Source organism: Schistocerca nitens, chromosome 1 (genome assembly GCF_023898315.1).
Source record: "Schistocerca nitens isolate TAMUIC-IGC-003100 chromosome 1, iqSchNite1.1, whole genome shotgun sequence".
NCBI classification, from domain to species: Eukaryota; Metazoa; Arthropoda; class Insecta; order Orthoptera; family Acrididae; genus Schistocerca; species Schistocerca nitens.
Window position 1 is genome coordinate 552,063,085 of NC_064614.1, and position 13,053 is coordinate 552,076,137.

General features: G+C 43.0%; 1 protein-coding gene across 1 annotated transcript in view; it reads left to right on the forward strand.

Moving 5' to 3' along the window:
* The window catches only part of LOC126254440 (39S ribosomal protein L9, mitochondrial), a 47,990-nt gene extending 35,248 nt beyond the window's left edge, over positions 1 to 12,742 (forward strand). Inside the window, exon 5 of the mRNA XM_049955311.1 lies at positions 12,533 to 12,742. Coding sequence (XP_049811268.1) covers positions 12,533 to 12,661 — 129 coding nt within the window. The 3' untranslated portion in view covers positions 12,662 to 12,742. The remainder of the gene's footprint in view (positions 1 to 12,532) is intronic.
* Positions 12,743 to 13,053: the final 311 nt, after the last annotated feature.

Consider the following 13,053-nt stretch of genomic DNA (forward strand, 5'->3'; position numbering starts at 1 on the left):
GTGAATGCCTCAGTGTAACCTTGGTATATTTGTAGAACAACTGCTCATCACTACAGATGTGATGGCCACAGGTTGCTAGGCTGTATGGAAGAGACTTCTTAGTATGGAATGGGTGGCAGCTGTCAAAGTGGAAGTATTGCTGGTGGTTAATAGGTTTGATACGGACAGGGGTACTGACGTAGCAATCTTTCCCAATGCCTGACTGATTCCAAACCTACATCCTCCTTCCTGGTCACCATGACCAACTGAATCCTCACCCATAATTAAAAGGCATCACCTACCGATAAATCCATGGTAACAGCAATGGGCACCCACATAGCACCATCCTATTGATGGGCCATCTGGAGGAATCTTTCCTAACCACTCAGAATCTCAGACCCCCAAATGGTTTCATTATGATATCTTAGTTATATGGAAGGACACTCTCTCCGCATTCCTCCAGAATCTCAACACTTTCTCCCTCATTTGCTTCATCTGGTTCTCCTCAACACAAGAGGCCACCTTCCTCAATATTGTCCTCCATTCAAAGATTGCTAAGTCAGTACCTCTGTCCATATCAATCCTACTAACCTCCAGCAATACCTCCACTTCGACAGCTGCCACCCATTCCATACCAAGAATTCTCTTCCATACAGCCTAGCAACCTGTGGCCATCACATCTGTAGTGATGAGCAGTTCTCCAAATATACCAAGGGTTACACTGAGGCCTTCACAGACCTAATCCTCCCAATCTTGCACAGAAACAGATCTCCCATGCCTTATCTCTCCAGTCATCTACCACCTCCCACAATCCCACTGTCTGGCCACAAAGTAGCACTCCTCTTGTAACTCAGTGCAACCCAAGACTTCAGCAACTGGATCACACTCTCTGCCAGGGTTTCGATTACCCCTTGTCGTGTCCTGAACCAAGGAATGTCCTACCCCTATCCTTCCCACCCCTCCCACAGAGTGGTATTCTGTTTCCCACTGAACCTACACTATCCTTGTTCACCTCTGTTCCACCAGTGCTCCCAACCCCTTGCATCATGGCTCTTATCTGTGTAATAGACCTAGATGCAAGACTGTTGGGCCATCCAGTTGCAGAACCTGCTGCCCAACACAGTGTGCTTCACTTCAATGACTACTTCACAGCCTCTGCCATCTGGATCTTCCCTACCAACATCAACTTTTCTGAAATGTGCAGGTAGGAATACTACCTGCAATATGTCCTATATTCCTGCAACCTCCCTGGCCTCAACCATCACAAGCCCCTGCCCTTCACCCAGCTGTCCTCTTCCCAGCTCCCACTCAAGCACTACACTACCTTCTATTTCACCAATGCACTCACAAGTCTTCTTCCCTTCCTCTACTTCTCTCCTTTTTCTCCCCCCCCCCCTCCCCCATCCCCGCGCTCAAACCTCCTGACTAAACCTAACAGTACTATCCTGTCCTCATCACATCCCTACATGTTTCCACAAGCAGCACTACATCCTCCCCCAACTACAGCCCTACTAACCCCCTCCCCCCTCCATGCCCTGGCCTCCTCCATAGCCCCCTCTCTCCCCCAATCCAGATTGCGTCTCCCATGAGGCACAGTTGGTCGCAGTCTGGCCCCAGTGGCCCGAGACAGTGGTCATGTGTGTGTAAGTTGTGCTTGCTTGAATGTTAGTGAGTTTTCTATGTTAGAAGAAGGCCTTTTGGCCGAACGCTCACATATGAAGCAGTCTTCTTGTTGTCTGCAGCTGAACATCTCCTCTGTATGGTGAGTAGCAATCTACCCTTTACATAATATTAATTGACGGCTGCCAGACAGACAAATAAAAAGGGTGTTATTACTGTTAAGCTACTGAACTTTCGTTCACCCTTGGTGCATAGTCCAGTATCTCTCTCACCCCCTCTCTCTCTCCCTCCCTCCCTGCCCCCCCTCTCCCCCTTCCTCTCTCTTTCCTTCCCCCTCTCTCCCTTTCTCCCTCTTTCCCTCCCCCTCTCTCCCTTTCTCCCTCTTTCCCTCCCCCTCTCTCTCTGCTCTCTCTGGTGTGAGAGAAATGAGTGAAGCAGGGGGTTAAGAATTTATGTATGACTCCCACAGGCTAGTAGATGAAGTTAGAGGAAAGGGGAAGGATTGAGATGCTAAAGAGAAAACTACCTTAAAATGAGTTAAATAAGGGCAATAAAAATAATACAAAATGACGAAGTAGCTTAAGGGACACAAGAGGCAGAAAATGCCTTCAGTGCAGTTATTGGGTAGGGGGAGGGGGAGGGGGCAACTCCATATAACAGCAGTCACAAGGCAGCTGTTGACAGTACCTTTATATGGTGTTGATTATGCTCTTAAACTGACCTCTGATTGTAATATTGACTAATATTTGATGGTGACTGTCAGTACTAGTGTATTTGCATGTAGATTTTGCTTTCTCATCTTAGGATGCACAGGTACTCCTGTGAAAATTGTTTCAACAGGCAGCCATCTAACATACAGCAATCATTGGTGCTCCCTACCCATTTAAAAGAAAATTTAAATCTTACATCATTAACGACTCCTCTCACAAAGTATCTTGTTATCTATGTTCAGGGATTAAATATTTATGTTAGCTAATGGACAGGTAGCATTGTTCTTTGTAGAGCTGCATGACAAGTGGTATTGTGTTGTAAACAGTCCTCTGTAACGACGAGGCCACATGTGAAGACCCAGTGTCGAAACCCAGACACTTGCCAACACCTGCTGGCTCAGCACTTAAACCATGCCACTGGCTCTTGCAGGTACAACCTGGTCGTTGAGACAATAATTGACATTTTGAGATGATTCAGTGGTACTTAACAGTCTGTGTACATGACATCAGCTGCAGCAGAAAAACTACCTTGTCGTGTATAAAAGCTGCCTGTCTGGCCAGCTTGGAAGTGTTGGAGGAGTAAGAATTAGGTAGAGATTCCAGATAAAAATATTCAATGTGGGGACAGTCTTTTGACTTAGCCGCACAGCAGCACGATAGGGAGGAAACTGAAAGATTATTCGAAAAATACCCGAACCTCCTTGTGTCTGAAAGTAAGTTCCTTTATTGTTTTTGAAAGAGAAAATGATATACTAGGTGACACAAATGAATGCCATATGAATCGACACCCATTGTTAGCTCAACAATGGAAGGAGTGTCAGTGGAGGAGGAATGATTATCTGGAGAAGAGAGAGTAGCAGCTGAGCAGTGTGCCTGGAGTTATTTGAGTGCACATCACAATGACAGATGAATGTGTACTGAAAATGTGGTCATGAATGGGAGTGCCTGCTTTATCTGGTATGAATGGGCACTTGATACTAGTGTGTCCATAATCAATGAATGCCTACAGACCATTATGGTGAAGAGGTCATGTCGTGTCAAATGATTGGTCATTGGTATCTATCTGTTGCATGTTCAGAGAAGGACTTTCTCCTGTTTCCTGCATTGAAAGCTGCACTCTCAGGATGTCACTTCCAAACCAGTGCTGAGGTGGATCAGGGTGTGTGTGTGTGTGTGTGTGTGTGTGTGTGTGTGTGTGTGTGTGTGTGTGTATTCATTGCATCCCAGGGCACAGAGTTATATGAAAGTGGTTTCTTCAAACTGATTCCATGCTGCAGCAAGTGCCTCACTGTTGGTGGTGACTATGTTGAAAAATAGTGCAACGTGTATCGTTCATGATGCCATGGTGTATTTCTTTTTTACAATGAAGTTTCCTTGTGGTTGAGCCCTTGATGGAAAATGAAGAGTTAGGTAAGGAATGTCCCTCGTAATTATACCAAAAAAGGGTCCAGACAGTAGTAAGGCTTATATATTTGTGTGATTACAGGTATTTAAATCGAAAGATAGGTACAGACATGCACCGAAGAACAATTTATATTATCATGTGACACAAGCAGTCATGCCGTGGAGGTCATTGTGAGTCAGGAAATTGAAAGAGAAGAGTGTCCAGTACCTTATGCTTCTAGGCAGCTAAATTAGGTAGAGAAAAACTACTCATCTACTGAAAAAGAGATGCTCAGTGTGATCTATGGAATCACGTATTTTGGTTGATACTTGTCTGGTTGATGTCTTAAAGCTGTAACAGATCATGCAGCACTGAAATGGCCTGTTGGTGTTCTGTCTATCCGCTTGACTCTGTAGGCTTTATGGTTAAGTGAGTTCGATTTAGAAGCCAACATAGTCTTGGGAAGGCTCGTAGTAATGCAGACACGTTGACAAGATACGCACCATGGTATGTATTGCTATATCTGCAGAGGAGTGGTGAAAAGCTGCTGACCAGGATTGTCAGCATTTTGCAAAGTGAACTCTGTTCACTGCTGATGACATAGTATTATACGAACAAACAAGGTATGGTTAGTGCATAGTTGTGTCGGCAAGTTTACACCTATCTCTCTATGGCTCTGCCATGGCAGGGCATGGAGGCTGATGACCTTCAGAATGACGCATTGCGGAAAATATTGATGGCGAACACAGAAGGAGCATGTGATACAGCACGTCAAAAACTGTGTACCATACTTGCAAAGGGCTTAGCTAAGTCATCAACAGATTACATGCAGAGGTTACACAAGGCTAGCAGCCTATTCCAAATGATCACTGGGGATATTCTTGGTTCCTGTTAACAGAATTTTGCTAAGAGATTGAAGGGTATACAGTGTCCCAGAACAGAAGGTGCGCAGAAGGGAAAAGCCAAGTACTCAAGTACCCTCTCAGCAAGTGGATTATTTTGACTGACTGTACATCTCAGAAAGGAAAATGGATAAGTTTGTTGTACAGTATGAAGGATCTTATCCAGTAATTGAAATAACGTGTCTGGTTAATTTAGAGTTAACAACTCTCAACTCCTGCCAGTGTTGTACATGTAGGGTGAGTCCGTCCAATTAAGAAAACCCCTGAGGCACTGCCTCAGTTGCCGGCAGATCCTTCAAAAGGGGGCAGGGAAGTGGCAAGGAAAAAAAGTAAGGCAGGCAAACGGAACAAGATACTCTTGTGGTTACTTCAATGTTTCTGTACACCCAAGGCCACGATGTGGTCTTATGAGCTAATTATTGATTGCCTTGTCTTCTAGGATGCAAAAATTTGTGTGTTTTATCTGTGCCTTCGTCAGTGTTTGTTATTGGTAATGTTTATAGTGGAAACATAGTGTAATTAATTTAGTTTGTTGGGGATACATCAGTGTTATGTAGTGCATTATGTTGCTTATTTTATGAACTGTGTGTTTTGTGTAGCAGTAGCTTCCTGTCCAGTGCCGACTCGCAATAGGAAGTAGGTTGTCATTGATTGCAAATGTGTACATGCATGTGAGTGAGTCTTGGGTATTTAGCTTCAAATTTAAAGATTCTTTCCTGAATTGTATTGTTTTCTGAGTTGATTTGTTCATTAAAGATGATGGGGGGAGTGAGGAAATTCTTGCGACAGAGTAATGGGAGGCAGGAACTCCTGTGCAATGTTCCCCATCTTGGAGCTGCTGCAGTGCCAGGCAGGAAGCCCCTTGCACTGTTCTCCATCTTGGAGCTGCTGCAATGCCAGACTGTGTGTGTTACTATCTGCCCCACAAAACTAATACATACCACGATCATGTGAACTCAACTTGTTCTGTGTTGAGGCACCTACATTTGAGTGGCCAAGCGAGGTAATTGTAGGTAAAAATGAGTTGTGCCAAAAAGATAGGTCATATTGCCTCTTTTCAGTAGCAGATACTGTAGTCATCAGCTGTACCTACTACAACCAAGGATGCTTTGGTAGTGCACAATGTTTAGAACTACAAGGGCAAGATTTGCTGATCAATAGCACCAGCTGCAATATTTATGAACCCATCTACCAGTTACTCACCACCATCTCCGGAATCACAACTCTTGACACCACCTACTTGTTACTGTTCTTACCAAACCTTCCCTTTGAAATTGTACGTAAAGAAAACCTAACTTAGTTAAATCTTACTTTAGAGCTGACCCTTCTGGCAGTCACATTTATCATGTTTATCGCTACTTCAAGCATAGAATTGACCAGATCCCACCCTTTTGATGCTAATAGTGTCAGCTCAAGTGAGGAAGTGATGAAGGCTTGGAGAATTGAAATGATGTAGTGCAGAAATCAAGAAGCAGAGAAGTGTGTCTGAGCCCATAAAAGTGAAACAGCTAACTGTAAAATACAGATGGCAGCTAAATTAGAATTTGTACTCTGGACTTGTGTTTTGATTGGGAATTTAAAAAGAGTGAAGCGTAAGGTAACAGTGTCTTGGTTTCACCCAGGCTTTAGCCAATCATGAGTTCTTTATGTTGAATTATTTCAAGAGGGGAGGTGTGTAACGGTACAGGGAGAAGCCAGGCCCGATGTTGAAATCCAGGCGCTTGTTGGCACTTGCTAGCTCAGCAGTTACATCATGCCAGTGGTGCTGCAACTCTGACGCGGGTGCTGGGGCAATACACAGTGTTTCGAGACTATTTGGTGATACTTGGCAGGCCACGTACTTGACCTCAGCTGCGACAAGACCTATCTTATTATGGGCACACTGCCATAGCTGAGCTTTGAATCGGCATCAACTGTGAGTTGGCACCTGCCGTGAGGCTGCCAGTGTTCTTCCACATTTCAACTGGACAGTCAGCTGGTGGTCCAGCCTCAGTTTGGATGGACTGGGTGTCAAGCTAGTGTCCTCTCAACTACGAGCCACTGGGGCTCACCAGTGCCAGTCAACACCCTCCAGCCATTGGTCTGAGACTTGACCCCAGGCAATGCAACTGCCAACTGCTGAGTGTTGGCTCAGTCAGGCCACTGTTATGAGGACGGAGGTGGTGCCTCCTGACATGTTACCAGGCCTGAATAATGCACATCTAGTAAAGTCACCACTGAGCCAGATCGACAAAAACACTGGCGCCAACATTGACACATCATTGCTTGCCCACCTCAGCCTTGGTTCACCAATAGCCACCGTCGCCCATCCCTATGGGCCGTATACCTAACCCTGTACAACTTACATGTCAATAAATTATTTGTCGCTGCACCCTGCCTCCATTTTCTACACCTTCTCTCCATCTCCATCAGAGAACTAGTTGTCCACACCCAACCTACAACCTTTACACCTCTGTTGTTACATGTGTAGGTAACTATTTAATTTGAAAATTGTTAATGTGTTCATGCAAATAAGTTACCAGTAGGTGATAAACAGCAGCTGGGTAATAACATTGAGACATCAGCAGCTATTTTCAATGTAGTGGCTTGCCTTCTAAATCACATACGTATATTTAGGTGGAGTAAACATAAATAAACAGTGTAGTCATAGCTTATTGTGAGTATTGGATACAAATTTAATTTCTGAGTTGCTTCTGTTTAGTTAATGTGTATATTGAATCATTTCCCATCCCTTAAGGTTCTTTTCCTTGATAAAATTTATGGAATGTGATGTGCAAATGAATGAATTGTTCAGTATTTGACATCTAATTCTCAAAGCAGTTTTTGAGTTATTTCAGTGATAACCAAATCCTGTGTCTACTGTGATTAATTGGTGAGCTTGCTAAGCTGTACTTTTCTCTGTCTGTACATTAAAGCTTGTTATGTGGTATCTTTAGCTTTAGCGTTATTTCTGTGTATCACAGACAGGTGTGTGGATAATTCATTACTTATCTTTGAACATTCGGATCAGACTCTCCATTAAATCCAAATAATTGAAATGCAGCAGTCTGTAACAACTTTCAGTCATTGTATTACACTCTCTCTCACTTGAACATTTGTTCTCAAAATTTCTTGTTTGCTTTCCACAATCACTATCCAGTAAACACACGAAAACATAGAACCATTTGACTTAACTTATGCAGATGTCTAGTTAAGCAATGAAAAATCCAAGATGAAATAACGACAATATTATGGGAAGGATAGTTGCTACTCACCATATTATGGAGATGCTGAGTCGCAGATAGGCACAACAAAAATACTGTCAAACAAAGCTTTCAGCCAGACAAGCCTTCATCAAATTAGACAAAACGTGAGCCTGCAAAACACGCACACGCACGTGCACACACACACACACACACACACACACACACACACACACACACACACGCACGACAACAGTTCTGACTGCCTAGGTCAATATTATGAAAAGGATATATTGCTACGCACCGTAGAGTGGAGATGTTCAATTCGCAGACAGACGCAACAAAAAGACTGCTATATCTGAGCTTTTAGCCAATAGGCCATCTTCTAAAGTAGAAAACAACACACATTGATATATGCACAACTCACTCACACATGACCACTGTCTCTGGCCTCAGTGGCTTGTGTGAATGAGTGTGTGCTTTCTACTTTAGAAGAAGGTCATTTGTCCAGAAACTAAAATTTGTAGCACTCTTTTTGTTGTGTCTGACTGTCACTGAGCATCTCTTCCAAATGGTGAGTAGCTATCTATCCTTTTCTATTGTCAAATGTATAGTTAAATCAAACAATGGAAACTCCAGCTAGGAATATCAACAGTGTAGGAAAAGACACGATTGCTACTTACCATAAAGAAGACACATCAATTTGCAGATAGGCCCAATTAAAAGACACTGACATATAGCTTTTGGCAACAGCCTTCACCAGTAAAACAAGCGCGCGTGCCCACACACACACACACACACACACACACACACACACACACACACACACACAAAAAGCAAGCCCACCTTGTAGTGCCTCGAGAATTTTCAGTTAAATTCTAGAGACACTCATATTTCACCGTCTCGAACACATGATATTTGAAGGATGAGTGTGTGAGGATGGAAATGTGTCTACTGCATCACAGTTTATGTGTGTGCTGGATGGGCGTGTGTTACGAGAAGACTAAAGTTGTGGGCGGTCTATCGGCTTTGACAAGTGGTGGCTGCGCACACCTTGGAAGCTGTATGTCCAGTACAAGGAGTAATCAAGGGCTACTCTTTGGCAGTAAAATAGTAGTGGCTGTTGGGAACAAATGAAATATGTTTTGTCTATGGACTCATATACTCTGTTGTTTGACTTGCTAGGTTATTAAAACCAAAAGAGACTGTAAGGATGTATGATAAGTACTAAGGTTTTCCAGACTGGTTTGATTTGCGAGACTTGAAAGCGCATGTGAAACTTGTGTAGTTGTTTTATTGTGAAGAAGAAAATATAGCAAAGTTGACATGGAAGTATTCTGAGAGTAAAAAATCATTTCAAAAGCAGAGAAGTAGTTTAGTATCATTTCCCTAACCAGCACGAAATCTTCGGAGAAGAAACAGTGTGAAGATCGACACAGCCATCTGTCCTGAGAAGAAGGTCGACTGCACACAGTATGTAAATCACCCATGAGAGACGTGTGAGTCTTGCACCCCAGTACCACACAGTCTTCAGTCACCAGGAAAACGTTAGAACCTCAGGCACACACAACTGCTACCTCCAGCATCTCAGACCGGAATGCAACATCATGTGGGATGCAAGCAGCGATCTGGAGGGAGCAGGGAAGGGGCCTGTCTAGTAGTGTGTGAGTGTGGAGAGAGACAAACGCTGTCTGGTGGAGTGTGCAGGGACTAGAGTGCCAACAGGCGCAGTGTCAGGAGGTTGTGGGGCAGGGAGGTGGGGGAAAAGGAGGAGCAAAAAAGGAGAGCAGCGGGGAAAGATAGGCAGATGCTTTAGCAGAGGACTGCAAATAAACAGGGTTGGAGCGCAGAAGGTGGAGGCCTTGATGAGGCCCTCAGCGTAGTGAGCAAGGAATCTTTTGTCAGTGCAGATATGCCGTCCTCTGGTGGGCAGGGATTTCTTTTGGTGTGAATGGGACGACAGCTGTCAAAATGCAGGTACTGTTGTTAGTTTTAATGTGCACAGAGGCGTTGATGAGTCCATCAGAGAGGAGGAGGTCAGCATCTAGGAGGGAGGTATGATGGGTTGAGGAGGGAAGCGGATGGGAGAGAAGGTGTTGAGGTTGTCAAGAAACGAAGATAGGATGTCTTGGCCCTGAGTCCAGAGCATGAAGATTTCACCAGTGAAACTGAACCAGTCTAGGGGTTTGGTGTTATGAGAGGCTAGGAAGGTCTCCTCTAGGTGGTCCATAAGAAGATTGGCATAGGAGGGTGACATGCAGGTGCCCATGGCTGAGCTGCAGATTTGTTTACATACCTTCCCTTCAAATGAGAAGAAGTTATGGATTAGGATAAAGTTAGTAAGGTGTAGGTAAAGGTATAGGTGACGTTGCGTTCTGGCCTGAGATGTTGGGGTTGGCAGTTATGTGTGCGTGAGGTGTGCTTGCTTATGCATGTGTGAATGGTGTGTGTATCTCTCTTTTACTGGTGAAGGCTGCAGCTGAAAGCTTTATGTGAGTGTCTTTTAATTGTGCCTGTCTGCAACATGACCTGTATTCTTTTCGGCAAGCAGCAATCTGTCTCTTCGTACATTGAAAATGTACAGCTATAAATTTATGAAAATGGTGAATCATCCTTTGGCACATCTAGTTGAGAGCTAAAATTTGCATAGTTGCTATTGCTTAAATTTGTGCTAAGAAGAGCATTAGATATTTCAGTTAGTGACTTTTCAGATATTTCATAAGATTCACAGCTTTTTCTCAAAGGTAAGCAACAGCTGTATACACAGAGCGTGTGGCACTTCTCGTGCCCACTGTTAGATATTTAACTGTAAATAGATTAATAGTTTCTCAAAGCCACATTATTTAAAAGCATCCATTATCTTTGTGACTGTGTGAAGATTCCAGATGAGACCTAGAAATTGTTATAACTTTCACTGCTAATATGCAATTTAGTGTAATGCTGTTATTGTGAAGATTGGTCACCATTGCCAGTGGGCCCTCACTGAGGGCAGTATGATCCCATAGGTTAGTGGCCCATATATCAGCTGTTTGCCCTCTCGTGACCACCTTTGCCATGGGCAGGCACTCATGCTGGAACAGCCTACTGTAGAATATTCAGTGAAATGAAAACTTTCTTTAGTTTTTCCCTGCTTAGTTGTGTGGCAACTGATCATAATTTGTAACATTTCAGAACTATTTTCCATTATCAGACAGTAAAATCTGATAATTCATACGGACAGAGTTTAGGTATTAAATCTACTTATTATCTCGAACTACAAACAGCAATTGTAGTCTTTAAGGGGTTATCATGATAGGAATTTTTATGAAGAGACTGTTAAATTTACATTTGGGGCTTATGTCTAGAATGAACAGTAATTAGATTCCAAAAAAGATAGGAGCATTTATTACAAACTATGAAGGATGTTCAAGAAGTAATGTAACATATTTTTTCTCCCCCAGTTTCAGTTCAAAAACATGGAATTTGTTGCGGGTCTTCGTGGAATATTTCCCTATAGTTTCATGAAGTTCTGGTCGGTAGTGGCACTATATGCACCCTTACAAAATGGCGTTTGTGATGGTGGTGTGTTCTAAGCAGAGAGCTGTCATTGAGTTTCTTTTTGCAGAAAACCAGAGCCTCACAGATACAAATAGACAATTGCAGAATGTTTACAGAGATCTGATAGTGAACAAAAGCATGCTGAGTTGTTGGGCAAGGCATTTTTCATCATCACAACAAGATCATGCAAAGCTGTCTGATATCTTGAGTCCCTACTGGCTACCCAACTGTGACTCATGCAGTGTTGGAACTTGCAGACACTCATTCGAGGTGATTGACAGGTCACAATGACACATCGCAGCACAGCTGGACGTTTCTGTTGGCAGTTTCTGACACACTTGTCCACCAGTTGTGGTACCAAAAAATGTGTGCCCATTGGGTTCCTTACCACCTAACAGAAGACCATAAAGAACAATGAAAGACTATCTGTGCAGACTTGATTGTGTGGACTTGCTTGCTTTCAAACATCATCACAGGCAATGAAATAGGGGTTCATCATTTCAAACTAGAAACAAAACAGCAACCAAGGAGTGGTACCACATCACCTCTCCTCTGAAGAAAATGTTGAAAGCCATACCCTCAGCCAATAAAGTCATGGCAACAATTTTCTGGTACTCTTGATGGGGCTATTCTGTTTGATGTCCTCCCTCATGGTGCAATGATCAACTCTGAAATGTATTGTGCTACCCTCATGGAATTGAAGAAATGACTCCAGCGTGTTCATCGCCACAAAAATGCAAGCTAACTTTTCCTTCTACATGACAATGCAAGGCCTCACACAAATCTGCAGACCTGAGAGGAGCCCACAAAACTTCATTGGACTGTTCTTCCTCATCCACTCGACAGCCTGGATCTTGCACCTTCTGAGTGTTTGGCCCAGTGGAGGATGCACTCCGTGGGAAGTAGTACTTGGATGATGGGGAGGTTATTTATGCAGCACGATTTTGGCTCCAGTGTCAACTAGTAGAGTGGTACCATGTGTACATAGAGGTCCTCCCAATAAGGTGGCATAAGGCCATTGCGTTGAATGGATATTATGTTGAAAAATATGGTTTTGTAGCCAGAAGAGTGGGGAATAAAGTGGTGTATTGGAATCTTGAATAAAACCAACATACTGTCTGAAAAGGGTTGCATTACTTATTGAACACCCCTTGTACTGGGACAAATAACTACTTTTGTATTCTTTGAGAAATTTCACTTTGTATACTTTCTTTCCAGATAAATGGCCGGGAGAAGGTTGATGTCAAATGCCGGATCCATCATTGGAGCACCAAACTTAGTGATCGATTGCCATATGTGCCAGAGTTTTGGAACTTACCTGATGTCCCAGTTTTGGAGGAGTCTTGAGTACTTTTGTAGCACCGAATAACTGAACATTGTATCTATTGTCATAATTGAAAAATAAAACAAAATTTTGATTTTCATGCATTTTGTGCACTAGGAAGAAAATGTTTCAAGCTTTCTCCCTCCATATCCCAAGTTTCATTGTGATTAGTTATATGTGGGTAAATATTTTTCAAGTGTTCACTTAAAGTTTGATTTCTCTTAGTGTAAGTAAAGAACTGTTCTATCACAGGAATAAATCATCACATCAATAAACTCAGAACAGTTATATATCATGCTCAGTATGTGTTTTTAGGAATGTTTCCCCACTGCCTGCTTTGAAATCAAACGTGTAAACAAGGAAATTGTTTGTGAAGGACATGGTTAATCCAGATTGAGTTTAGAAGTAGTTTCTT